Raw genomic sequence first — 27997 nt, forward strand, 5'->3', positions numbered from 1 at the left:
ACAAAACAACTTGCTGAAGTCTTAACAAAACCAGCAACACTGGAAAGCAACGGATTTCTAGAACTCTGTTACAACTTATTTGAGGTTACATGTGGTCAACAGTATCAGTGAATACTAATACTGTCATCTCATGACTGATCTGGTTTCCTGAGTAGCATGTGGTGTGTCCATATTACTAAAGCATACCACAGAAGTATGTTTTATCCATGTAATATTGGAAGATCATTTATAACACGCAACATGTAACAAGGATGGGATTTCACTTTCAGATGGCAGACACCTACATTTAAGTGGTTAAATACACGTGAAAGAGGTAGCTACGCTCTCATTTTAATTAATATGCTGAATGAAGTCTAAAGAACTACTCGGCATACTAAAGATAGATGCCAATTTGGAGCTGAATCCCACCCGAAGCGACATGAGGGTTTGCCAAGGCTCAGTTATTTTTACAACTCCAGGTGACTTTTTCAAATCAGCCTGCTACTGAGGTTGCTAGAGACAGCTAGAGACGATGTGGATCCACAGTCATTGACAGAAACGCAGAGCAGTGAAACACTCATGATTCCAGTTTCAAATCTAGTACAGCAGGGTTTCATTCATCCTTCCTGTCTGATCGTTCAGAAACATTTTGATTATTTCAATATCTTACTGTCCCTAATGTCAGAGAAGTTTGGATATTCAGCCTTATTTTACCCCTGAAACTAATTGATTCAGGCTCTGCAACCAAACAAACAGCCCCACTGTGGATGTGAAGATTGCAAATGTATGTGTCCATTTTCAATCTTTAAACAGTTGACCTTGCACACAGCAAGGGCTTACAGTCTAGCTGAATTAATCGCCAGTCATTCATGAATTTATTAATGGAAATTACTGGCTGCGAAAGGAATTGGTAAGATTTAACAGCTTTGCATCTCCTCCAGCTGAGTGTTAGGGTGCAATGGAAATTGTTACTTACTCGTTCTCACACTTGCAGACTGTGAGTGACTGTATGTCTTCCAGCTGTCGCCACTGACCGTTCTGACACTGAACTCATAGAGTCTTCCTGGTCGCAGGCCATAGATGATGCGTACTTTTGATTTGCTGCTGCTGTACGGATTGAATACTGTGAGGGGGTCTTTTGGAAGCCACTGCAACTCAAAATCGTCATAGTCTGTCCAGTCTGGAGGACCCAGCCAAGTGATTGATAAAGAAGTATTTGCAACATCAGTAAAGGATACAGTGTTAGGAGGGCTGGGTGCTACACAGGAAGGGGGGGGGAAAAAAGGGAAAAAACCAGATTCTTAACAAATTTTTACACAAGACAAATAAGATCAAACATGCATTGTTTTCTTCATGCATCACAAAGTGGTTTATATTATCCCGTGTACACAGCCAGTTACTGCATCAGCGCTGATGGTGGTGACTTTCACAGACATTACATATTCCTGAGCCTTTGAAAGAAAAACAGTGCTGAACAAAATCACACTCTATTGGTTTAATACCCTTAAGGATAGCCTTTATCTTTACACCTGCAGTGATTTTTATAATAAATCCTCCCTCAGAATAAGTCTGCTACGTAGTTGTGAACTAATATGAATTCTGACAGACGGGACAAAATAAAAATCCAAAGCTTTTGTGTCTTTTACCTGTTCTTCCTTCAGCATTTGCTGTGTTGGTCAGGTCACCGCTGTGAGTCACCACAACCAAAGTGTACTTTCTGCCAGGAATGAGCCCCTGGAAATGCCATTCTTTCAGGTCTTTCCTGTGCCATGCTTCTTTCTGTGTCCCATTTGGGTTGTAAAGATTCAGCTCATAGAAGTCAACATCTCCTGCTGCTGGACCCCAGGTGAACCACAGACTGTCCGTCATGTTTCGGTTGGATGCCTTGAGACCAACAACTGGGGCTGGTACTGAAAAAAAGGGCATGAATATTACCTTATGTAGAACATCCTTAGGGTGAGGAGAAGCAACCAGGTCAAGCAGACCTTACACTTACACTGTAATGACAGCCATGTAATAAACTGGGCAGCCACCACAGCTGGCCAAAAAGCCAGGAAGCGTCAGGAAGTACATCTCAATAGTTTCCTGTCTTATTTTGAACAGCCACTGTCCCCAAAAGAGGCTGAAATGTTTATGATAGAATCTTTTGCAAATGTTAAGCAGCTTTTTCCCAGTCAGTGTCTGGAAACATCCAATTCTGAGGTAACTGAAGAAAGCGCAGAGGCAGTGGTACACAGCAGTTACTATATGGTGCCTCAGAGGATAAAGAAAGGTTTCACAGAGTGTCAGGGCTGCTAGAGTTGCTTAGGAAACTCTGCTTCCCACATGTGGCTAAACAAACATGGAGCTGCAGCCAGAGCTCCCCATGGGAAACAAGTTTTACTTCACTGGTAGATTGTCTACCCCATTAACCCTACTTGCTCTGCCTTTTGTCTTTTCCACTCATAGACCTATATTGCTTCTAGGATGGGATACAGCTGTTTTCCTTTAAGTCTTATGCAGCATACATTGGGATGTCCTTCTCCTGACCTGAGTACCTGGGTACTATTGCTTAATTTTTCCTCTTGTAACCACATCATTCAGAATTTACCTTCTTCTTCATCTAATGCTTTTCATGTGTAAGAGCCAATTTTGATATTTCTAATAGTTGCTCTAATCTAGCATGAACATCAGACAGACCAGCTCACTGGTGTCCCTCATTAGCACTACACAGGAGACGGATGATTTTCTTAGATATCCTTGCCTGTTCTTCCAAAGACAGATGATTCATTAGTGAGGTCTCCGCTGTGGGTAACAATCACCATTCGATACATCCTGCCTTGCCGCAGGTTCTGGAATGAACATTGCTGGAGGTGCTGCTCTCCTGAAATCCTGTCATGAAGGGACTTGTCTGGGTTGTATAGGAAGATGTCATATGAATCAAGCTCCCCTTGTGAGGTGGTCCAGCTGAAGGACAGTCGGTCAGTGGTGTTCTCTGTGACCTTCAGATTTGTGACAGCTGCTGGAACTGAAAAGAAGGATAAACGCAAGAGTAAATATCAAGGTGTCTAGCCACTAAGATGAACCTTTAATAAAGTAACAACTCATGACTGGAATACATTTCAATTAAGCCACAAGTAGCTAAGTAATGTCATCATCAACTTTCAGAAGCAACGGGAAGGCATTTATGAGGTGCCACCGAGTCTCTCCAATACAGTATTTGTATTTCCCGGCAGGCCTGGTTCTCCAGCCTGTGCTCACACAGAACTGTCCATTAGTTTCTACAAGAAGCTTTAATTGAGTAAAGACTCTTGGCTCTAAGTTTAGAGATGTGTATTAACGTCAAATCCTGTGCTAAGAGCTTTGAGATTGTGAATTAAAAACTTGATGACAATAAAGCATTCAGGTGGTTCCATAATAGACAGACTGGGAGAAGCATTCAGCACTTTGGTTCAATATCCTTATTATGAACTATGGCCACATTATTATGCTAACAAATTTCAGATTCACACACCAAGCAGGTGTGTGATGGAAAAACGGGAATCAGGAAAAATGATGCATAAATATCTGGAGTCTGTTCCTACTGGAATCTTTCCAGAATCAGGATATACAGATGCTTCATGTATTTAATGATATCTGACTGAGGGAGCTATAAATAAGCTGAGATGTTCTAATTACCTGTTCGACCAACAGTTTCTGCTCGTTTACTGAAGAGCCCGCCACTGACTGTCAAAACTTGTATTTTATACTTCTTGCCAGCTAATAAATCTTCAAATTTGTGCTGTTTGGCAGTAGCTGGCTCTGATTTGTTGCTCAGGAGGATTCCTTGCTCATTCAAAAGCAGAATGTCATATCTTTCAGCTACACCAGGAGCTTTTTGCCAGGTTACTAACAAGGAATGACTGCTGTAAGCATGATGGGCTAATAATTCCTGGACAGAGGCTGGAACTGGAAGCAACAATTAAAGACAGGACATTACCAGGTGAAATACGGGCCATTCAATACACAACTGTGAATGGAGCAATTAACAGAGAATATCTTTGTACATTTGCATGTTCACTTGTGGGAAAAGGGATACCTGTGCATGTGTTTGCACAAGCAAATAATTCCTAGACATAAATACCACCAGATGAAGTTACAGAGCATCATGGACATCTGAACTGGGCATGGAGAAGCAAGAGATGTACATAAATCACCACGAAAAGAAGGAGAAGGAGAGTGATATGAATTGACCAAAACAGTTAAGAAAGGTGAACAGTGAAAAAGAACTGAAAAATAAAGAAGTGGTAAATCGGGGCAAAATAGTGGCACAGAATAGAAAACATTAGCTAGCAGCTGTTGCACAAAAGTCAAGGCCACAGCAAACACACGCGGGTGCTAAAGAGAGAGGATGGATTAAAAACAAGGTGTTCCACTGTTTGTGTGTCCTGACACGCAGTATATTGGGGCAATACATTGTCTAACAAGCCTTGACCATGCAATGGGCTCTGCTAGAACACAGTATTTGACTACATGGAGCCCTGCAGATGTATGTGTCAGATGGGTACAGGCACAGGACTGGGGAGGGCTGGAACTGCATTCATCCTATAAAGGCACACTTTGGGCTGGGGACCTGAATTCCAGACACATTTACCCAGGTAAAGCTACTCGCATGACAGATCTCACTGGTATTAACAGAGAGATGCCTAAGTGTTTGCAAGAGTGAGGACACACACTCTTTGAGATAAAAACTTCTTGTGAGTCTGAGTCTCCCCATACCCAATGGTACGTTCATAAACATTATTAAATAAGGGTGAGCTTCTGGGAAGACATAATGCAACTCGCTCCTTGTCTCAAAAGAAACGTACTTGTTCTCCCAAAAGCTGCTAAACTGTTGTGCAAAGTGCCGCTGTTAGATTGCACCACCACCCGGTACTGCTCCCCAGCTTCCAACTTGTGAAACATGTGCTCAGAGACGTGTTTGGAGACACTCTGGGAATCAAGCTGATGGTTTTGCTGAAATATAGTCACTGTGTAGGAATCAACATCTCCACCTCCAGGAGTCCAGTTCACTTTCAGGCTGTTTGTCATGCCGTTAGGTGACACATGAATGTTTCTGACCGCACTTGGAACTGGAAAAAAAAAAGGAACACAAAGGCACCTGCTCACAAATTTCCTGTTTGATTCAGACTTTTTAATTCCTACTTTTTTACAGCCACAGCAAATGATTCAAAGGACAAAGAGCATTTGCAGGTACAAGCAATTTCACTCGTGGGTAAACACAAGCAAAGCTGAAGGCATTTGTGTAGGATTGTGCCATTTTAGAAAATCAATTCTATGTGTTTTACAGGAAGAAAAGAAAATGTAAGTTAAACAGGAAAAAAGTTTGTATGTTCTTTTATCTGTATAACCACCCTCTTCTCCGAATGATGCTTTAGAAATATCTTAGAAAATCAAAGCTCTTTATGTACACTTACTTAGGCATTTTGCAGTTATAATCTCACCCATTCATTTCAGGTGGGTAAACAAAGGCGTAAAATAGCTTAAGAGATTTAGCTAGAGATACTAAGCAAACAACTAGCAGGCATGGGAATAACAGAAACCCAAACACCGACATCTCAATACCATTTGTATGCAACAAATCAAATTATCTGCCAATAATAAAATATGCCTATGACATTTGTTTATTAAACACAGATACTGAAGTACTACTGTGATTTAGTACTACTAATGAGATCTGCTATCTTTGTACCAGTGTTACAGGAGCTTAAATAAGATCATGGTTCTCCCTTGATTTTTTGTGTCTTGTTCTTTCCTCTAGAGAAGCCTCAACACATTTTAAATACCACGATATTTCTTACTTGTCAGGCCTTCTATGAAAGTAGCACGTTGTGCATCTCCACTGATTGTCAAGACAAGAATTTTGTATAGACGTCCTGGAGTCAGAGCTGTGAACCAATACTCCTCAACGGTGTTCCCAAGGAAAATGGGTGGGAAGATCTTCATATCATTGAAGAGGAGCTGAATCTCATATTTATCAACATCCCCCTCAGCCTTTGACCAAGTTACCTGCAGATCTTCTGTGCTTCTGTTACTAAGAGTCAGTTCTTTCACTGACTCTGGCACTGAAGAGGTGAGAAGAAAGATAGGAAACTTCTCAGTACTTATTACCAGATCACAGTAAAAAGATAACATCTCTGAGGCCATGCTCCTGAGCTAAAACTTTTCATTCAGTTTCCTAGGAAAAGCAGTAGATTGCACTTATTTGCAAGGGTTGCTGTTTGTGGTTTGCACCGTATCTAACGCCGGGAGATCCCATTTCAGAACAGCGAGTCCACAACCTATCAGCATAAAAATAATAAACAAATAATAACGGAGCCTGCAGGGAGTTTGCATAGCCAACAAAAATTGTGTAGGATCTGCATGTACAACAAATGCAGTGCAAAGAGGCGTGAGCTAGTGGAGACCCAAGGAAAGCTGTCTATGTGTTGCAGCACCACACTGCGCAGTTCCCAGCTCCTGCCAAATGCAGGTCAGTTATTTTTGCCCAGTGCTACATCTGTGTTAATAAACTTGGTTTCTTAGCATGGCTCATTAGCTTACATGTGGTGCTCGGTGAAGACAGGCAGATTGCATCCAGATCCCTGCCGGCTCACAACTAGCCACCTTACCACTCTTGCCCCATGCTCTCCAACTCCAGCTCTTGGGGTAGTTTGAGTAGAGTGAGGTCTAGCCTATCTTCTTCCTTACACATTTCCATGACCAGAAAAAACTGCCTTGCACATTCTGGCATAGTTTAAGCATAAATACTAAGCTTATGTGGAAATCTGTACAACCGTTTTTCAGTTTTCCACGTTTCAAGATTTACTTTCCAAGCTCACAGCACAAGTCTCTTCTTTCACTTGCTGTATGTCTGTAACTTAAACATTGGTCATAAACTAAGTACTGCTTTCCATATTTGGAATGACACACATTCGAAGAGTCACACTCAACATCCTACTTTAAAATCATATGAGATTTTTGACCCCAGCTATGGTAAATAGAAAAAAATCCTGGAGTGTCTGAGGATGTTTCTGGGGTATTTACTTACTTGTTCTGCCATAGACCCTTTCACTAGTTTCGTATTTCCCACTCCTTGTGCTGACTGTGACACTGTACTGCCTCCCTGGGACCAGATCAGTGAACACACATTCATTTTCATCCTTTGGGACGCTTTTTGTTTGGATGAAATCATTGTTGTTCTTGATGATCACTTCATAATTATCAAAATATCCAGAGGCATGTAACCAGGACACCTTCAAGTAGTCACTTCTGGCTGAATTGCTGACAGTAAGTCCCTGAACACTTGAAGGGACTGAAAGAAAAAACACAAAGATTCAGAAAGCAGTAACTTCCTGAAATAACAGGAGTTGCTGTAGTGGACTATATTTGCGGTAATTACCAGACTTTTCTGAGGAAGTTACAAAAAGACAACAACGTGGATTTAAGCAATACCCTACCCTCTAAAATAGTAACTCTACAGTTTCCAGGCTGCTTTACATCATATACAATAGTTTGCCTTTCCAATTTTTGGTCTTTTGGAACTTGGTCAGTTTTGCTTATAGCAGTGAGTTCCACAGGTTCACAATAGTTCTGAATTTGCTTCTCCTCATTTAAATGGCTGTCCCTTGGATTTTCAATTACATGATGAGAAGACTAAAATTGCACTAACTTGATACTCTCTGTTGTTTTAACACCTCTTACCATCTTTCTTTTATTCTGCTGATTTACCAAGTGTAAAGTCTCAGCCTTTTCAATCTTTGAAGAAGTTTTAAAAAGTTTTCCATCATTACTGCCACCCTTCTCTGAAATTTCTCTATTCCTGTTATAATCTCCTTGAACACTGCATGACCAAAACCATAGACATGGTTGTTACTTGACCAAAACCAATAGATGTGGGTGTTACTCATTTATGTGACACCTTATTAATATTTTAGTAGTTAGCTCCTATCCTGTTCTTCCAGTGTTTGAATAACTTTTTGGGGGGATGCTCTGCAGGATATACTTGAAGACCCAAGTAGAGGCGTTAAGGGCAGGAAAATGCATTTGAGCCAAAACAGATACATGATTTCTGCTCACTCACAAGGACTGACACATGACTTTTATTCATGGTAAAGTAATTTTGTATATGACATAAAGCAGCAGTAGGGGCATAAGAATAGGACTAAGTCTGTAAAGCTGTAATTTTATGGTTTGACCCTCCAACCCCTACTCACCCATCCCAGTTTGGTCAGATATTCATAGGTTATTGACAATGGTTATACAAAGTGGTTACGGCAACTGTATTCGCTCAGAGGCTCTCTTTACCTGTTCGTTCCTGGCTGAAGGAATAATTTTCATACTTCCCACTCTTCGTGGTTATCATCACATTGTAAAGCGTCCCAGGAGTAAGGCTGCTGAAGGAGCATTCACTGAAGGATTTGGAAATGGTGAGAGTCTGAACAATCTGGTCATCGTGAGAGAGTGTTACCAAATAACTGTCTACATCTCCAGAAGCTGGCAGCCAAGAAACACTGAGGTAGTCACTGCGACCTGAGTTATTTACTGTTACTCCAGTCACGCTGGAAGGAACTGTGCAACAAAGAGGAAAAACCAGAAGATCTTTAACTAGCTGATTCCTATTGTGAGAATGCCTGGAATGCCACCCTGCAAAATAAGCAGTCTGGGACTCTGAGAAGCTCTGCACTGACTCCTACTCAGCAGCACTCATCAGCTTTTTGGAATACAGTGAAGCAAATTGTCTTTGGTGGTATGATCCCAACACTTCTAAAATCCCAGGAGATGAGTTATCCTCTCAAATTGCCATTCATCAGTAATAGCAATAACTGCTGAGGCTTGTATGAAGTTGAGGTCCGTAGAGAATGTATTTCATTTACAATGAGTTCTCTGACGCCTAGTGGCCAAAACATGAATTTGTTTTTCAAGCCAGCAAGGTGAGCTAAAAGGCTCCACATTGCCAGAACGACCATCAACCAGGTACAAAATTACCAGAGTTATTACAGGGGCAGACCTTAATCATAATGAACTGCCACATTTTCAATGGACTCTGATGCACTGAACTGACTCACCTCAGTGGTAATGGACTGACCTCTGATGGGCAGCCCCATCAGCTGTCAGAGTCAAAAATATTAGGAGATTTTTCAAAATGTGCCTATGTACTTTAAGTCTTTTAGTGTTATTCTTCTCCAATTGTTTTTCCTTTTTTTTTTAACCTGAAAGTAGTTGTTTTCAAGGAGAACATTGGAGCAAACTGCAGAATGCCTGGCCTTTGCCGAATTCAGATAAAGGGTGAAATTGCACTGTGTTGTCAATTTTTCCCTCTTTTTAAATATCCAAAGGACTGGTACTACATTTCATGAGTCATTAAACTTACAGAATTTGATGCAATAGTAAATCCTGTCCTATGCAGTATCGAAGGGCCCTATAACAAGTAATTAATCCTGGTGGACATTCTTTAATGTTGGATTGGAGAAAAAGAATGGGTCATGAGAGACTGAGATGCAAATTCATCCCACCACCTTTAGGCAGCTAATTTGCACACTGAAGTAAGGAGCAATCACCCTATGCTGCCATCTAGTCAATGGAACAAGAAAGTCCCTTCCAAGGAGTGACTCACCCACCACAACTATACATTACTCTTTGGGCATATTTTTGTCTTCACTACAGAGTGATCCTGCTGTACAGAGTTCCTGTTGTAGGCAGTTAGCTCCCTAAAGCTACGTTAACATGAATCTGGACTCACAGTGTGCCTGAGGTCACACACAGGAATTATATGGCTGAAACTCCTGTATTTCTGAATTCTCAGTCCAGTGGCTTAATCATAAGACCATTCTTTTTAATAAATTCACCTTTTAGGAACTGACAAAAGACATGCTGGAGTGTTTTCCTTTTTACCTGTCCTCCCCTCTGCGATCGTTTGCCTTGAAGATATCCCCCCGCTGACAGTGGTGACAACAACTGAATAGAGTCCTCCAGGTTTCAGGGGATAGAAGTGGTATCTGTTGGTTTCACTAGGAACAGTCTCATTTTTAATGACCACATTCTCATGAATCAGTAGCACTTGGTAGGAGTCTACATCTCCCAGCGCTCTTGTCCAGTTGGTGAACAAGCTGTTGGTTGATCCCTGACTTGCCACAGTCAGACCAGTCACTTGGGCTGGCACTGCAAAAAAAATTGTCATAATGTTACTGAGGAGAAACAAAATAAACCAAAGCAAAATCCCCCAAATAACCCAAGTTTAGTCACACTGAGGAAGTGCATAAAAAGAACATTCCAATTTGCAGCCAGACTCAACAGGACTAAAAATAATCTAACTGTGGACTGCTTCCTGTCTGATGGGATACGGTCTATGGGAAACTATCTAAGGCAGAGAAAGGTCTTGCAGGCTTTAGCACAGCTTTTCTCAGTCAGACCAAAATGATTCAGGATCAGTGAACAGGAAGGGATGGCATTTTATAAATACCATTAAACAAAAGCCATCAATTTAGGAAATCACTTGTTTTGTGATGACTATTTCAAATACAGTCTGTGTCTTTCATTCTCCCTTTCCTCTCCTATTCCCCATCTCTCATTCCTATTAAATGGCAAACTAGTTTGCTGATGAATACCTCAGGCACAGTCATCTATACCTCAGAGAGTGTTAGACCCTTTAATTTTGGGGGAACTGAGACGGATGGTTTTGGTTTTACTTTTTACATCAGAAGATCTGCAGGATAATAACTTTTCTAGCATCCAAAGATGAATTAATTGTTAAACTAACATGACATTTATCAAAGTACAAGCTGGTGAACTTAGCCAGACCAAAAAGGAAGAAGAAAGAACAGAAAGGAATGGAATATCCAGCACAAATTTTACCTAAATTTTTTTTTTTTTTAATTTGACAATATTTGGTCAAAGCAAGGAAATACAGCTACTTCTTTCCAAGTATTTCTTACTTGATCAAGCACAACTGAAATAAAGAACCCTTTAACTTTACAAAATGTGATTGCAAGCTTCACCTCATTTTATGTCAACCTTTTTGCACACATAGTATTGGATTAGCAATCATTAATAAAAGCTAGAAATTAGGCACATAGCTGAAAAAACGTAATGTTCATATAAAACCAAATCAAAAATTCCACCCGTTTTACAGTACTGTCATCACATAGCAAGGTCCAACAAGAAACAGAAGTGCCAGATTTCTATGCGAAAGGCACTTTCAGTGACACCTCAGGCTTTACTGGAAGCTGACCAATCTGGGAAGCATGTAAAACCTATTTCTGTCATATTTACAGCAATGTTTTGCAAGCTTAGTAGGTTGTCCTACTGAAAAGAAGATTCAGAGGTCTGGAATGCTTATTAAGACCTATGTTCAAATTCATCGATGTTTGTTCTTTATCACTTTGAATGTAATGCTGACACACTATCCCTGTCTGATGTGTTTTCAAGCATTGATTCATACTAGTGAAGTGGGACACTGTAACCTTTATGCCTGAATAGGCCCCCTAAAGGGGCATAAGGCAGAAGGAAGTGAAATCCCAGCTATCTAATCACATAGCAGAGAAATGAAAGTGTAAGTCAAACTTTTCAGGCCTTGGAAGGAGTTACAACACTTTAGTAAGGACCATTATCAAGCCATAGGCATGATTAGATTCATACACCAGCAGCTTGTTTTTCCCTGTGCTGTGCCAGACCAGAGCTACATTTTAAGACTTTACTTGCACTGGAGAATGCATAAGAAGCAGAGTAAAGCAACACATATGGTTTAAAATTTGTACATGTGCACAAAATTAGCACCCTGCGGGGGTTGGGAATGGGACCTTCCTTGCGTCACAGTCATCATCCTAAGTAACAGATACAGATTTTGGATTCAGAAGAGCAGAGAGATGCAAAATACATTTTCAAGGTCACATATGTTTTGTGTCTGTCAACCTTGGAATGTTCCCCCTAAAGCAATATTTTCCTGTGTGGTGGTAGTGGTTTTTTTTTCCAGATGATGAATGCTTTGAATCAAGGAAGTGACCTTCCTGAAGATATCCAGTGAAAATCGTTCTTCTTATATGGAATCTTGTGCCAATGTAGATTGATCAGATGTGACATAATATTACAGAAAACTGTTTTGCTAAGAATTACATATCCATTTCCCCAAAACTTTAAATAAATACTGCAACATAACTGATAGAAATGAGAGACTCAGAAACACAACTCTTCTATTGAAGAAAAAAATGTAAATTCAAGACTTTTGGTATTTAGACACTGAGTTCATTCAGTTCACTACAAAGCAAAGAAAGTTGTTAATGGTTAACAGAAGTAAAGATTAAAATAGTTTGACAGGATGATACCTGTTCTTCCTTCCACTGAAGTCCAGTTGCTTAAAATCCCACTAATGGTAGTGATGGTAGCTGTATATTTTCTTCCAGGTACCAAGTCAGTGAAAGTGAATTCCTTAGCTTCTTTTGCAAGCCCTTTTTTTATGACAGTAAGATCCCTGTCTCCAAGTGAAACCACATAGCTGTCCCATTCCGCAACAGGGGTCATCCACATGACACTAAGTGAAGATTCATTAGCGTGCTTCACACGGAGCTGGAGAACAGGCTCTGGAGCTGTAAAAGTACACAAATATCACAACGAGAACAGGACTTTTTGTAGTGAACACACATGTCATATCTCCAGCTGCTGTAAGGAATGTGTTCTGTAAAACAGAAATGTGACAGCAACAGAGTATTTGTAATCAAGAGGACATTCTTTACCTTTCTCTAGGAAGCCAATCTTACAAATCTAGTATTTGCGCTACTCTTCCAGTAAAGGGCTGTAGCAGCAGACTTCAACAGTGCATTATGGCTGTAATGCTTAGATTTAAACTTATGCCAGGATATATATTTTAGTATGAACGGAAATGCAGTGAAGTCAGTAAGCCTCCTCTTGAACTGTGGGTGCTAGACAGGGATACAAAACATTTGTACCATAAAACAGATCTACATCAATTTAGCTGTAACAAACAAGGATGCAAATTACAGGGTCAGAGTGACATTGATTTTGCACTGGTTCGTATCTCAGTGAAGTTGGGAGACACTCCAAACTTACAGTGGTATAGAAGAACGTAATCGGTAAACTTCTGTGTTTGTGTGTGTGTGCATGCGTGCACATAGAGGGCATCTGTTACCTAACGTAGTCCCCGATCTGATTTTGTCCCTGTTACGCTGAAATCCAACTCACTTTCCAAGACTGCGGGTTTTCGTAAGAGAAAATTAAGTCAGAATAGGGCCTAATACCTATGCTTCATAACAGGTATATTATGTACCTGACTATGGGTCAAATACAGTTGTGATACACCCACTGCTGGCTATTATTTATTGGACTATGTTCTAATCACTTAGCTGTGTCAATTAAAAGTAACCATTTAAATTATTTGTAATGTATATCAAAGTAAGCAAGATGAGAATCTGCCTTCCTCTGATCAAGGTGGCTAGAGAAAGCTTCAGTTCTGTAGCATCTATTGGTCTTGCCATTGTGTGAAATCAACAAAATGAAGCCCTCGGGGAATGACAGGTAAGGGTGTAGCAGGAAAGGCAGGCACCAGGAAGTGTAAAGATGAAGTAGGGTGGCCCTATCTTTTCTCACATTCTCCTGTGAGATAAGGCTCAGGCTTGAGCCTTGCCTTATAAGACCCCTCCAAGTCTTCTTGTCCTCTGAATTGCACTTATTTTCATTCACAGAGCAGAACTATTAACAATTATATTGCAACTATTTTTTAAGTTTGAAGCAATCAGATGTGGCTTTGACTAGCATGCTCCAAAAGAATTCCAGTAACGTCACTGCAGTGTATATGCATTTCCTTTGGAAAGGCTGACTTGAACTGGCTAACCCCATTTTATTTCTGGAGCACAGGAACAAGAATTGGGACATTATGGAACTGCCATACTAACAAAGACCTCAGCCAGTTTTGGTTAACACTATTGATACTAATTAGTTATACAAGCTGTCAAGTAAACTAGTTTGCCACTGAACACATTGATGAACAATACAGGAAAATCTATATTGCTCTCTTTAAAGAACTATATAGGGTGCCTGCAGTCAGCTACAAAATGTAGCAGTGAAATGTTATACATGTAGTGTTATGCCTCAGTCATGACAGAACGGTGATATAATTCCCAAAACTTTCATTAATAATATATTTACCACAAAAATAACCCTGAAAGTTTTCATAGAACTGCTAAAAATAATTATTTCTGTTTTTCACAAGAGAGCTCCTTTTTACTGTATTAATAGTGAAATTCATCTGTGGATTCCCAAATACTATTTGTTTCTGATTGTCCACAGAGCCCAGCTGAACATTTCGCACTTTCACGCTTCCCGGACGAGCACGCTGACCTGTTCTCCCCGTGCAGCTAGTCTTGGTCTGCAAATCGCCACTCTCCACAACGACGTCCACGTCGTACTGCCTCCCCGGGATGAGGCCCACGTCGCGGATGAGGTACTCCGTGGAGTCCTTCTCGAGGGTGGTGTTGAGCACCAGGGCTGAGCGGTTCCACAGCAGCAGGCGGTACCTCTCCCAGTCTCCCGCAGGGGGCAGCCAGGTCACTCGCAGAGACCTCAGCCAGCCACCGCCACCGGCTTTCAGCTCAGAAACTTTCTGGGGAACTGAAATACAGAGACAGAGAGAGTAATTTTGAAGTGGGGTATTTCTGGTAAGAAGTAACTGCAGACGGGCAAAACCTGTCTCGCAGCATAGCTATTGTAGAAGTACTTGGATCAGCTAGAGCAACGTGAGGTATCCTGTTACAAAGGCTGGCATTCATTTTAAAGATAATTTTTACTCTTCCCCACAAACCACTCAGTTTTTCACTGTTGGTTTCTGACATCAGAAATAGGCAACCCTTCTTAGGGCAGGCAAAATCTCCCGCATGCACTTCTCAGATGCATCTTACAGTTTTCATTTAGCTTCCCAGTTGTTTCCTGGACTTAAGTTAACTTAGAAACTGCCAATCAATTTTTCAAAGCTAAGGCCAAAACTTCAATCACTATGGGCCAAATTCTGGTCTCAGCAGCAGAAATGCAAAGGCTTCTTCCACAAAGGCCTTGTATGTCCTAGTCCCTCCCAGCTGTAAGGCACCGAGGTTCAAACTGAGGTTCATTAAAGCATCCACTCTGTCCTGTCTCCACTTCAAGGGTCCTGAATTTACATGCTCAACCTTCCTGCCCTACTGCTGAAGGTCACACTGGACCACTGAAGCTTTTCTGATTTTCATGGAATAATTAAATATTAACCACACCAAGTGGAGACTGGAAGACAGATGCAGACTCTTAGGTTAGGATGCCTATAGCTTAGTGTTAAGATACTCAGAGATCAGCACTGGAGCCCTGAGACCATCAGCAAGTATTAACTGTAAACTACAAGGCTAGAATCATACTCTCATATTTTCTCTGGCTTAGTTAATATTTAATTGCTCAGTACCTAGCAGAGGATTGAGGGATTTCTACCAGCACCACAAAATAGTTAGCAGTTTCACTTCTCACAGGCATAGCTGGGTATCAAACCTAGATCTTCCACATGCCAGTGAATATGGGAGATGTGTTTCAATTGCTGATGTACTTACATCATAACAAATAAAGTTCAGCCTTGTCAGACTGGCTGGACATCATTACACCCTTATGGTACAAAGTTTCAGTCCCTGAGATGTCCATATTCCTTACCACAACATTCCTCAGCAGGTTCTGCTGCCGTAGGCACCCTCTCAATACACAGCGATGTGGATTATGTTCCTGGGCACCCGGCTCTCTCTGTGAGTTACAGAGGGATCCTAAGAGACTAACCCCTTCAGTATCTGTAGACCTTACAGCCTGGATTTACAAATTTATCTTTAGGCTTCTGCTGAAGTGACTCTGTTTTCAAATCTCCTGGTATCTATGGAAAAGTCAAGGGAAGGAATTGCACATGATCAGCATCCTTGGAAATGGGACTTCTAGATCCCCAACTTTGAAAGTACTGGGTCTAGGTCACAAATTCGGGGATCAGTGGTTTGAGTGAGGGCCTGAAGCTCTCCCTTCAGATGGAAATGGTAATCTTAAAGTTCTTTAATGGTAGGCTAAACAAACAAAAAAGACGTGCATATAACCAGTCCAGCTTTGTACTTACTGGACATGAAAGGTTTTTCAGGTCTTTTCCAGCCTGCACTGAGAATGGAGTAGCAGCTAGATATGTCAAGGATGTGTCTTTCACACGAAATGTTTAGTTGTAGATGATAAATATTCTCTAAAATAAATATTCTGTGTCTCTTTCTCACACACACACATTTTATATTTTTTGGCTCCGAGTCTACTAACAATTTATGTATGTATTCTTCACCCACTTATATTTTTTTTCCCATCTAAATGAGCTAGGCTGGTGTGGAGAAGATGACACACCTTTGTGGCCAGTAATGCTGTGGGAGAATTATACCAGGATTTTTCAGGTTCAGAACTCATACAAGAGATACCTGAAAGAAAACTATACTTCTGAAAGAAGATTAAAAAGCCATAATCCAGCTCTACCCAGGCTGCCACATGCCTTCCTTAATCCATGCTGTTGGTAGTAAAGAAAGCCGAGATCTAACCTTTTCCTATTTGTAGATTTGTGTCTGGAGCAAGGGATAATATTAGACATTGCAAAATTACTTAAAAATCTGTTAACAATTTGACTACATGCATACTTCCCCACAATGTAACTCATTTTATACACTATGCTGAGTTGAATTCAAGATAACAAAGTTGGTCAGAAGCGCAGTAGTATGGAACAGTTTTGTAACAGACTCACCCAACTATAAGGTCCAAAATGCATTATTGTTTCCTGCTCCCAAGCTATGCTGGAGCTGCTTTTGGCTGCCAGATTAACTGTTGTCAGAGAGTCAGGAAGGGGTACTCCCGGAACAATATTGCGCTCTTTATCTTATTTTGCCTGGAATCCAAATCATTTTGTCTCCTACAATGATTTTCTACAAGGCCAACATAGGCAAAAATAGCATTGGTTACAGTGTTCTTACTGCAGCAGAAGACTTACATGTCCTGCCAGCTGCCATCCGATCAGTAAACAGTTCACCACTGATTGTGCGGGCAGTAACCTGATAAAGACGTCCTGGAGTTAGCTTGTCAAATTGAGTCTCTGTGACCGGCGGCTGTAGAGTTTTGACTTCTTTAACTGATCCAAGATGAGACAGAGTGATATTATAGAAATTGAGGTTTCCTGAAGGTCTTCTCCACTTAACTTTTAAAGCATCTAAGCTGTCATCGTTAGTCACGGTCAAATCTAAGACTTCAGCTGGGGCTGAAAAAAGAAAGTAAGAAAGAGAATTAAATACTTCCACCATAGAACATGTAAGACCTGCTGCCTCCAAACAGCAACAGTTAAGTTTTGCTTTTGAATAGTTATATGAGATGGAGTATGAATGATTGTGCCTGAACAGTGAAAGGGCAAAGTCTGCTCACAGTGAAACGGAACCCAGCCCCGTTTAAGATATTCTACTGCTGAGAGTGACACCTCTTACAACGCTCACTCTTGTTTCATGGAATAGAAAATCTGTTAGTTATGGCTGCACTCACACCAGTCATTTTGACTATAAAACAGACCAGGCACATGCTCCTAAGAACAGAGATGCCTGCGTACATTTTGGTAGAGCACTACAGCATCATTGGAGCTATGCCTGATTTACACCGGTGTAGAAGGGATTGGAACCAAACTCCTTTATTCAAATGCTCCACCAAAAGAAAAGTATAGCTGTCCTGGTTTCGGCGGTTAAACCACGACAATAGCCACCTCCCATATCTTCATTTCTCAGGCTTGGAGCACACTATGTACTGAAATGGAAGACCATGCTGTGAGCTAGATGGAGTGCTTTTATGTTCTGAGAAAACCTGTGAGATTTAAAATTTTTGCACCCCACAACAGGAAGAAATAAAAAATTCTGAAGAAATAAAATGAAACAAGAGTATAATCCCCACAACAGCCAGTGCTAGGTGACAACAGCATTCATCTGTGTGCCCTAGACATCACAATATTGTTCACTTAATATTAAATTATTTTTATGTGGTGAGATTTCTGTAGGAGAAACTGCACCTTACGTTTCCCAGAAATTAAGGAAAGCAAAGGCATGACCCTGTTTTTGCTTACATGAGTGTTTTTACCATTGGATTCTAGTAGGATGTCAACTTATCTTTCTCTCTATGACCACAGAACTCTATCCTGAAAAACCTTCCTGGAAAAAAACTTCATTTCTAAAACTCTGGTTCTGTGAATCAATACTTCTCTGTGAAACAAAAAAACACCACAACATTAAATTTTAAAGTTCTTACCTGCTCTACATTTTTTTTTCACTTCCTTTTCAGAAGTACAGCTATTTTGCAATCCAGAGGAAAAAAGTCCACAGAAAATATTTTTTTGCAAAACTCACAGGCTCTACATGGCCCATTCAGCTAAGTAAGAATCACGGAGTTAAACTGTCTTCAGTACTGTGAAATAACCAGACTACACACTGCCTCAATTCACTGAAGAAGTTCATACAGGAGGCAGATGAACCTCTTTCACAGATATGAGGTGATATTAGGGCACTTGGGCTCAGATTGTTAACACCTAACTTTACATGTTTAATGGAGCTGCCCACATTAAGCAGTACAGCTAAGTTAGCTGCAGACATTCTACAAGCTAATTTAGCCGCTAACTTTGCTGCAGTGCTAACTTAAGGAGCTAAATAAGCTTATGGTGTCTCTAACTCCCTCTATAGCCTTTGGAGAGAAACACTTGCCAAGGGTCATTCAGCCACTGAAGTCTGGGAATATACACTTGGAACACGAATCATTTATTATTCTGAAATATGTCCTGTAATATTAGTAGATTATGGCCTTAGTTTCTTGTTCTGTTGTGATAAATTCTGAAATCATACCTGTCCTGACTGTTTGAAAACTGCTACTCTCCAATCCTGCAGCCTGGGTTATGATAGAGAGGTTATACAGGTGGCCTGCTATAAGTCCTGAAAAAGTGTAGGAGGTCAGAGGATCTTCTTGGTGAATCTCATGAACTGGGACATAATTATCCAGTAACACCAGCCTGTAACGATCCACGTGCCCAGAGCCAGGAGACCATGAAGCGTGGATAGTGTCTGTCTTGACACTGACCTGAATATTTCTCACAGGGGATGGCACTGTTGGAATAAAAAACACATGCTTAAGGCCTAATGGTTAACTCCTCAATTCCAGCAATTTTGAACAGATTTGCTTCTGAAATATGTTGAGTTTCTTTAGGGTTAGTGAAAACCCAACCCCAAATTTATGTCCAAATACACCATAACAACATGCCTCCATTCTTAGCAAACAACTCTTTATGTTAGTCAGAGATTCATGTTTTGTTTATTTCTACTTATAATCAATAGATACTTACATATATATATATATATATATATAGCCAGGTAGAAGAATTATATATATTTGTTAATTTCAAAATGCAGAACTGCAAAATACCGTAAGTGGTTTTATTTAGATGAACTACAGTAGAAGAAGTCCTACCAGTAGATCCACTTATGTGAAGTTCCGGGGTACTCTTATTTCCAGCAACTGCACTGAGGACAACATTGTATTTATTCCCAGGGATGAGACTGGAAAAAGTATTTTCTGTTTTTGAAATTCTTCCTGGTACGGACACTTCTTGTATCTTTTTATTATTGTGATCAAATAATACTAGGTTATACAAGTCCACCTTTCCTGAGGAAGGATCCCACTGAACCTGCAAGGTTGTGAGTGTAGTTTTTTCCTTATTAATTTCAAAATGAGATGGTGGTAAGGGATCTGTAGTTAAAAAAAAAAAAAACAGAAAACATAAACAAGTATTTCTTGCATTGGGATTGTCTGAAGTTTTACACAAAAAAAACTTCCAAAACTCTCCCTTTATCATCATCATGCCACCACTGCTTTTCAAAAAGTCTTTTTCTTTCCATTTATAGATACCATATCACTGAAATCTGTCTACAAGAGTCCTGCAGAATTCAGAAATATTACTTGTGTATATCTGTACACACTCACTTACGCACACACGCAAGTAGAAAAACACTTCCAAGCTTGGAAATCTGTTATATTGAAAAGATAACAAGTTTGGAAATCTGCTGATAGTAAAACTGTAACAACTTTAATAAGAAACAGCAAACATGAAAACCCAGCAAATTACACTCAATGCCTCAATGTAATGTAGCTTTATAGATACAATATACCAGTGGTTTTTATTTCCTAGCACTCATGCTAAACACTTTACCACTAATGGGCATGACCATTTACACAATTTTAAGGGCAACAATCCTTTGTTTTTAGTATTAACTTCAACCACTTCAAACAGATTCTGATAGAATATGCTTCTGCTCTGCTGTAGTATTGTTCATATAGATTTAAAAAACCCCAAACTGTACATTGGAAAAACTTTTAGGAACTATATTTAATTGGGACTATTTCTCTGAGAAATTCTCAGCATTCATTATGTTGTTTATTAAGGAGCTCTCAAGTAAAATCACCTGTAAAATACAATACACTCTAAACAGATGGCAAACATTGACCAAAACAAAAAACTCTGGTTGCTTGTATTCTCCAGGTGTATTTCATCGCTCACAAGACTACATGCAAATTAAAAGAAATGTATTACATGTTGACGTACTAAGGTATTGACATTTATGCCTCCCAGTAAGGTTAAGCAATTGCATATTAACAACGTATCACAAAACAACCCAAAGCAGCAAAATCAAGCATTCACAAGTTGGGGAGTTAAAGAATAAAGGTTACCCGACAATTCAACAACTAAATTTGGCTTCCACATGAGTACACTCTGTGCTACTCTTGCCTAGCATCAGGCAGGGAGTGTATGGTGCATCCAGGCTGAGAATTGAGGTCTGCATATGAACAGTGCCTTAAACACAGAAGAATAAGATCGTTTTTCCAATGCAGTCATTGCTGCCTCGTTCCCTGAACGAAAGAGTGTGAGATGACATAATTAAAAACTGCACTGTAAAGGCTGAAAGGACAAAGCCGAACCTACCCCCACCCTACGAATACAGCAGTAGGAGTATCATGGGGCTAGTAGCCTTTAAGTTGGTTTTTCTTCAAAGCCTAGATGGTGCAGAGGGTTTAATTGCTTCTTACAAAGCTCTGCTGAGAACATACTGGTGCCAGGTTTTGGTGGTATGCTCTGTCAATCAAGTATATTAGGAATTTCAAGGGAATATCTCCCTCCTTGGAGACATTCAACAGCTGTCTGGACATGTTCCTGGGCAACAAGCTCTAGGTGGCCCTGCTTGAGCAGAGGGCTTGGACCAGATGACCTCAAGAGGTCCCTTCCAACCTCAACCATTCTGTGACTCTGTGAAAAACACTGTGTCCCTTTGAACCCAGGTCTCTGCTTAAATTCAGATTCTTGCTTCAGACCACAGAGACGCTACTGTTCTTCCGAAAAAGAGATGAAAATTAAATTAACAAAATCAACAAATAAAAATAACTGTCTTCTTTTCTTGACCTCGTTCTTAAAAGTCAAACTAACTCTACTTAAATCTAAAAAAAAAAAATTAAAAAAAAAAATTAAAACTCAAGTCAAAGACCAAGCTCATCAGACTTCAGGCCAAATAGTTAAAACTTCACCCAGTTACAGCAATTGAAACAGGAGGTTTTAATGAAAAGTGTCAGGAAATCTTAACAATAGGCTTGACTACGAGCTCCACCTATAATACATACTAAGCCACTAAAGACTATTATGTTGGCAAAAGTGAATAGTGGGGATATAATCTTGTTCCTTGAAGGCAATTGTTCTAATCAGAAAGGTCAAACTTTGGGAGTCAGAAATAAATTCCAGCACTATATATGGTCAGATGCACAGCCAGCTGAAAGTTTTAATTTGACTGATATCAAGAGAACAGTCATGATTACTGTCAAGAAGTTTAACTCTCTCTCTGACAAAGTTAGTATAAGCTTGACTGCTCGTTAGTCCTGCAAAAGTAATCAACATCGTAACCTCCATTATTTGCCAAATTCTACAAAAGAAGACATCTCCTACATTTTTAGAAGCGCTTATACTGTTCTGGGTAATCTGTCTTCTAAGGTGCATTAGCAAAGAAAAGAGTTGCGTGCCTAGAAGGTGAAGTTCAGAAATTCAGACTTTATCTAATCTATCTGGTCCAGAAAACAAAACACTCAGTGCTTTGTACATCCGCTAGAACAAAGGAACAATGAGATTGGGAAGTGCCTGGGCTGAAAGAGCGCTGGCTGGAAACAAACACTTAAAAAGCCATTTACATTGTTATACAAGTCTCTGCTGGCAACGATACAACACTGATATATCACAGAAATAAAATATTTTCACAAAGATATTTTTATACCATTTGATACTATATGAATTAATGTCTCCTGGTCTACAAAGGAATCTTCCAGAAGACTTAATGTTGTTTGAATTATATGGCACTTCCATTTTCACTTTTTGGGAAGAGGATATGCTTTGTGTGCACAGCTGCTACAGGTACATTTTATAGAAACGATAGATATGGTTATGTCCAATCCCAATGACATGACTCCCAGATACAGCCTGTAAGCACAGAAACACCCCTGCCTTATGCAGAAGAAAAAAAATAACTGAGAGATATGAGCCCAGGACTGAGTAACAGGGAATTCCTGCCAGTCTCAGCCATCTTCCTACCAAATTATTCATTTTTTTCCTAGTTTTCCCTATTCATAAAACAGTAACCTACTTCACAAGGACTATTCTGAAGATTAAGTAAAAAGGGTTGATTTCATTGCCCTTATTAAGCACAAATATCCATTTCTTTGGGATGATATAAAACCTAGAAAATCTTTAAAACATGGTTATTTCTTTTCTTCTTGTACTCTGCCTTTTGAGACGATGATCATAACCATTACGTGATTATGGATGATAGGATTATACAGCCTATAGTCAGAGCCATGTCACAGTATTTATTCCTACAGATGGCTAATAAATCAAATTTGTCCCAAATAATTTGAAATTTACAGGAGTGAACACATGGCCAAGCCATGTTTCTGGCATTTACAGAGATACATATTTCAATCGAAAAGTACTCTATCAGTCTGTGTCTTAGAAGGTGGAATTTTTAACCTCTTTTAATTCAAATATTTAGCAATTTTTGTGACAAAAATTTATTTACCTGTTAGTTCCCTCAGTACAGGTGGCTTGGATTAGGCAGTAACATAATACATCACTCCAATATTTTTGTAGAAAACAATGTTGAAAATGGCATTTATAAGCCTATTTTAGAATATATTTTTGAAAGCAGCGGAATTGCCCAGTTGTTTTTCATGGCTCTCAAGACCAGTACTTCAAATCTGAATTTCAGTTCAAAATTGAAATTCATAAATTTAACTGTAATTTACAATCTGTTCATCTACTATTGTTTTTAACTAAAATTTTAATTAAAGACCTAGTCATTCACTGAAAATACACTACTGAAATACATAGTTATACTGGTGCCCAGACATTTGGAGACTTGAGAACTTAAAAAGTATTTTATCTGAAATCAAGAAAGACAAAATCCTACCATCTTTTGTCATAAAGTAGCTCTCAGTCACAGAAATAGTTTTCCTGAGAACAATAAAGATAACATGAAAGGACCGACAGGTGCATGTGTTGTCCCAGCTTTACAACATGCTGACTAGTTGTATGGTTTTATGTGCTGTTTTATGTATATATATTCAAAAAACATAACAAATGGTAAATATTAATGTGAAACAAATATACAGGCTTGTGCCTACTAACATCCGTAATCTCAGGTTTGCAGTGGAAAATTTATCTGTAGCTCAGAGCTGACAAATGGTGTTATCAGCTTTTTCTTCATTTCCTATTCTACCAAAATAGCACAACTGCCAACATTGTATCTGTGTTTGCACGCCTGTGTATACCTGGCTTATACAGCGCATATGTGATTGTATTTTCCATCGTTTTGGAGAACCTATTTTAGTTCTGCTCTAGAGGATTAAATACTTGCCATTTTAAATTGATAACCCATAGATCAAAATTTCTTGGGTAAAGAGACTCCACCTTAGTGGACTAGTGTACCAGCATTCCATACATTATTAGATTTCAGGTCTATGCATCCACAAGTGAAATAGAAACTGTTTCTCTAGTCAAAGATTCACGAAGGGTCTAGTGTTACTTGAGAGTTTATGCAGCCTTGGTGACCTGCGCACTTACTCTATTGGAATATCAAACTTGCAAACAACATAGACTTAACTCATTGTCATAACTACGATTTTAATGTGAAATTAAATACTGAAAAGGCCAAATTAAGTTAGGGATTTGGTCCTTTCCAAGCCTTCACATTACAACTGCAAGTACGGTACGCATTATTCATTGCTTTCACCTTAAGTCCTTAGTCAGAACAGATCGCACTCAAAATTTAACAAACTATTTGGATTTTATGGGCTTAGCTACTGCATCACTTTGCATAAGGAACATGATGAAAATTGAACTCGTAACAGGAACGAGCACATGAAAATTTTAACAGGATTGAATATGAGCAAAAAGTTAAAAGTTTCTGAACTAGGTATATAAATGAATCTGCAACTTTCTCTGTGTACATTTATTGTATCAAGACAATACAGATGTTCAAAACCCCATTTTGCAAAAGTAAACACATGAGACGGGATTCCTCTCACTTAACTTCAACCATCTAAACTTCAGGTTTAACCTAGGCTGCTTTTATAGTCAGTGGAGAAAGCTGGGCACCTCAAAAGGACAGCTTAGTCCATCTTTCTTAGACAAAGAGCTCAGGAAGGGAACCTCACCGAGTACCAAGGTCAGACATCGTATTTTTAGACGGCGCATGATAGCTCAGTTCCGCCTCCATTCAAATCAGTGGGAATTTTGTTTACAATATGGCTGAAAATATTGCTTATATTCATAGGATAGTTTCCAGGGACACATGCCTATGGACATTCAGGCTCAGTAGATCTAAAACAAAACTATTGACATCAAGTTACAAAGGAACAGGTGAAAAAGAGCTTCCAGAAACCTGGTTTAAAATGCTGCCCCTAGTGGAAACACACAGAAGAATAATCTTCCCTCATTCTACATTGAAATGCATAGTATTGACAGTACAATATGGGTTGTTGACAGGCATAACAAACCCTACATATTCTCTAGAAAAAAAATTAATTGACAAATTTTGGAGCTAATTGCGTATTTTGAACACCATCAAGCAATGCAGCTGATGTGATTGAATCAAGGGAAGCAAGGAACCACAAAGCAATCTGAGTAGCTGTCCTTGCAGGAAACATCCACGGTTCCTCTATTCTTATTTCATGCTTTTGACTGATCTCTGCTATCCAAAATCCAAACATAAACCTCACTTCAACTATCGTCCGCTAATTTGCAGAATTTCAACTTAAGCTTTCATCAGTCTTTCACTCTGAAGTCAGCTACATAATATGACTATAATCAGCAGTTGCTTCCAATCACTTTTATCTTACAGTCTTGCAAAATCTATTTACTGATAAAAAAGTCATAAATGGCATGTACAAGCTACTGTCTAAATGATTATGCATTAATCAAAATGCGGTCTAAAGTGGTATCTTTTTCTCTACTTCTACGCAAGTGTTCAATAATAGATCTTTACTATGCAGTAACGATGGTGATTTATACCTGTCACTCTGATAACGATTGATTTATTCTTTCAATTTTCAAATCACAAGTCATCAATATTAAAAACAGTTGGCATGATGCATGGATTTAAATCACTGTCTGCATAGAAACCATTACTCATTTTTACCAAGTAATATGACTTGTGCTTAATGTATAGCTATCACACCATCAGACTTGTCACTAGACTTTTTTTAACTTGAGTTACCACAGCAAATTAATGGAGGGTATTTAGTGCATTTGTACAGTTACGGGAAAAGGGTCTGACAGTAAATGATGTCTCTGAACCGGTAATTATTAAGTCGTTGGCTGCTGTAATCTTCAATACTAATACTGCAAAGTACCTCTCTGAAACTAACACTTCAGGAGCAAATCAGGGAGGCATTTAATGATGGACCTCATTTAAGATATCTCTGGTTTGAGTCTGGTGTTACCACCATTAAGAGGTTGGACAATACTATATTTCATCATCTTTAAAAAAACACTAATACAGGTAGAAACAGTTCAGTTCTGTCACTGTAGCCGGTGGCTCTATGTCATCCATTGCTTCACAGCTGAGTTGTTCACATGCACGCACAAACACGCATGCAGAAAGGGGGCTTTCCTCGGCAGCACTCTGGCAGGCTGCTGGAACATTTTTACAGCCAGTCATGGATGTGACTGCAAGTACTCTGCACACAACTGTACATCACAACACCTCACTGGTTGTATTCAGGGAAAACATACAAGCAAGAAGTTTCAGCCTTACTTTCTGACTTTTAGACACTGGTTAGACAGAATAAAAGTATAGAAATGGGCTGAAACAGTAAGTTATCCTTGAACAGGATCTACCTGCCATGAAATAGACTGTATTTTAAACACAGTAAATAAGCTGTCACCTGAGGAACTATGAAGCCAATACGTTCGCATGAGCACAGAGGATGTTACAGGCTACTACTTCTTAAAGCGTTCTGCTGGATGGCAGCTTAAGGGAGCGGCACAAACGTACTCCCAGCACTGACCTAGTCTCCTCACAGCACCTTCTCCTTTCAAGCCTGCTGGGTTAACTTTTGGCAGCGGTTATTGCCGGCAGCGGGGTAAAGAGAACTCAAGCGCAGGACAGCTATATTCAGCAAACACTGTAGGTTTACAGTAGCTGTAAATGCATCGCCCTCCTCCTCTTACCGCCGGCCGAAACAAGGGGACGGGAAGGAAAAGCCCGGCGTCCCTCCCCGAGCACCTGCCGTGCCCTCCGTCCGTACCTGTCCGCAGGGAGATGTTGACAGGCTCCCCGTCGGCGAGCGGCTCGATGCGGAGGTGGTACCAGGTCCCGGCCTCCAGGCCCCTCAGGCTGCAGCCGTAGGAGCCGTTGCCCGTGGGGGCGGGCTGGCAGCCGGCCGCCTCCCCGTCCTCGGAGCGCCCGGTCAGGCTGAAGTTGCAGGCGGGGCCCGCGGCGCCCCACCGCAGCCGGACGCTCTGCCCGGCGACGCGCCGCTCCGTCAGGTTGGCGCTGCATCCCGCCGCCTCCCCCGGCGCGGCCTGCGGAGAGCGGGAAAGCTCTGAGAGACCCGCCGGGCTCCGCCAGCCGCCGGTGCGCCCCCGCGCCCACCCCCCAACCCCGTCCCCGCTGCGTGCTCAGCCGGTGCGGGGCAAACCCGCCTGTGCCCCCCGGGCTCGGCTGGGACCTGCGAGGGGCGACCCCCGCACCACCGCCCCCAGCCGCTCACCTTGGTCAGGGCCAGCGCCGTCCACAGGGCGAATCCGGCTCCATAGCTCAGCATCGCCAACAGTTTTTAACCCCGAAAACCCTCGCGGGGAGGGGAAGAGGGGAAGGGAGGCGGCGGGCGTGGGTGCGGGGTGGGGGGGTATGAAGAAGCGAAGTGGCCGCGGCGGGCCCCGCGGGCCCCCGCTCCCCGCCGGGCTCCGCGCGGCGGCCGCCGAGCCCTCTGCCGGGCCGCCCGCTTGCTGCATGCGCTCGGGGCTGCCCCGGCCGCCTCGCCGCCTCCCTGCCACCGGGGTGGGGTGGGGGGGCTGCCCGCCGCCCGCCCGCCCGCCCGCGGCTGAGGAGGAGCGGAGGAGGCGGGGGAGGCGGCCGCCGCTTCCCACGCTGCCATTCTGACCCGGGCTGACTCTGCCGGAGCCCTTCCCGCCGACTTCCGCAATCAAGAGGCGATTTCCTCGCGTCTCGCTGCGGGGGGCGAAGCGCGGCGACCCGGGACCTGCCGCTCGCTGCCGCCCCCGCGCCCCCCGACCGGGGGGCGGCTGGCCCCGGGGTGCCGCCCCTCGCTCCTTGTGGGTCCCACCTTCCTCTCGGCTCCTCTCCCACCCCACCTCCCTTCCTTCCTCGCCGCTTCCTCCCTATGTCGGCTCTCCCCCGGGGCTTCTCTCCCCGCGCTCCTCCCGGCT

The 27997-nt window shown here is 41.3% G+C and overlaps 1 protein-coding gene across 1 annotated transcript in view; it reads right to left on the minus strand.

Moving 5' to 3' along the window:
• PTPRB (protein tyrosine phosphatase receptor type B) overlaps window positions 1-27431 on the minus strand; it is a 46161-nt gene extending 18730 nt beyond the window's left edge. The window contains exons 1-16 of the mRNA XM_075149883.1: window positions 27319-27431; window positions 26854-27130; window positions 19486-19764; window positions 18867-19124; window positions 16991-17254; window positions 14326-14595; window positions 12297-12557; window positions 9871-10137; window positions 8284-8547; window positions 7028-7291; window positions 5799-6062; window positions 4806-5069; window positions 3637-3906; window positions 2723-2986; window positions 1626-1889; window positions 956-1237 (exon numbers count right to left, since the gene is read on the minus strand). Coding sequence (XP_075005984.1) covers window positions 956-1237; window positions 1626-1889; window positions 2723-2986; window positions 3637-3906; window positions 4806-5069; window positions 5799-6062; window positions 7028-7291; window positions 8284-8547; window positions 9871-10137; window positions 12297-12557; window positions 14326-14595; window positions 16991-17254; window positions 18867-19124; window positions 19486-19764; window positions 26854-27130; window positions 27319-27372 — 4066 coding nt within the window. The 5' untranslated portion in view covers window positions 27373-27431. The remainder of the gene's footprint in view (window positions 1-955; window positions 1238-1625; window positions 1890-2722; window positions 2987-3636; window positions 3907-4805; window positions 5070-5798; window positions 6063-7027; window positions 7292-8283; window positions 8548-9870; window positions 10138-12296; window positions 12558-14325; window positions 14596-16990; window positions 17255-18866; window positions 19125-19485; window positions 19765-26853; window positions 27131-27318) is intronic.
• Between the last annotated feature and the right edge of the window lie 566 nt (window positions 27432-27997).

This window comes from Calonectris borealis, chromosome 1 (genome assembly GCF_964195595.1).
Source record: "Calonectris borealis chromosome 1, bCalBor7.hap1.2, whole genome shotgun sequence".
NCBI lineage: Eukaryota > Metazoa > Chordata > Aves > Procellariiformes > Procellariidae > Calonectris > Calonectris borealis.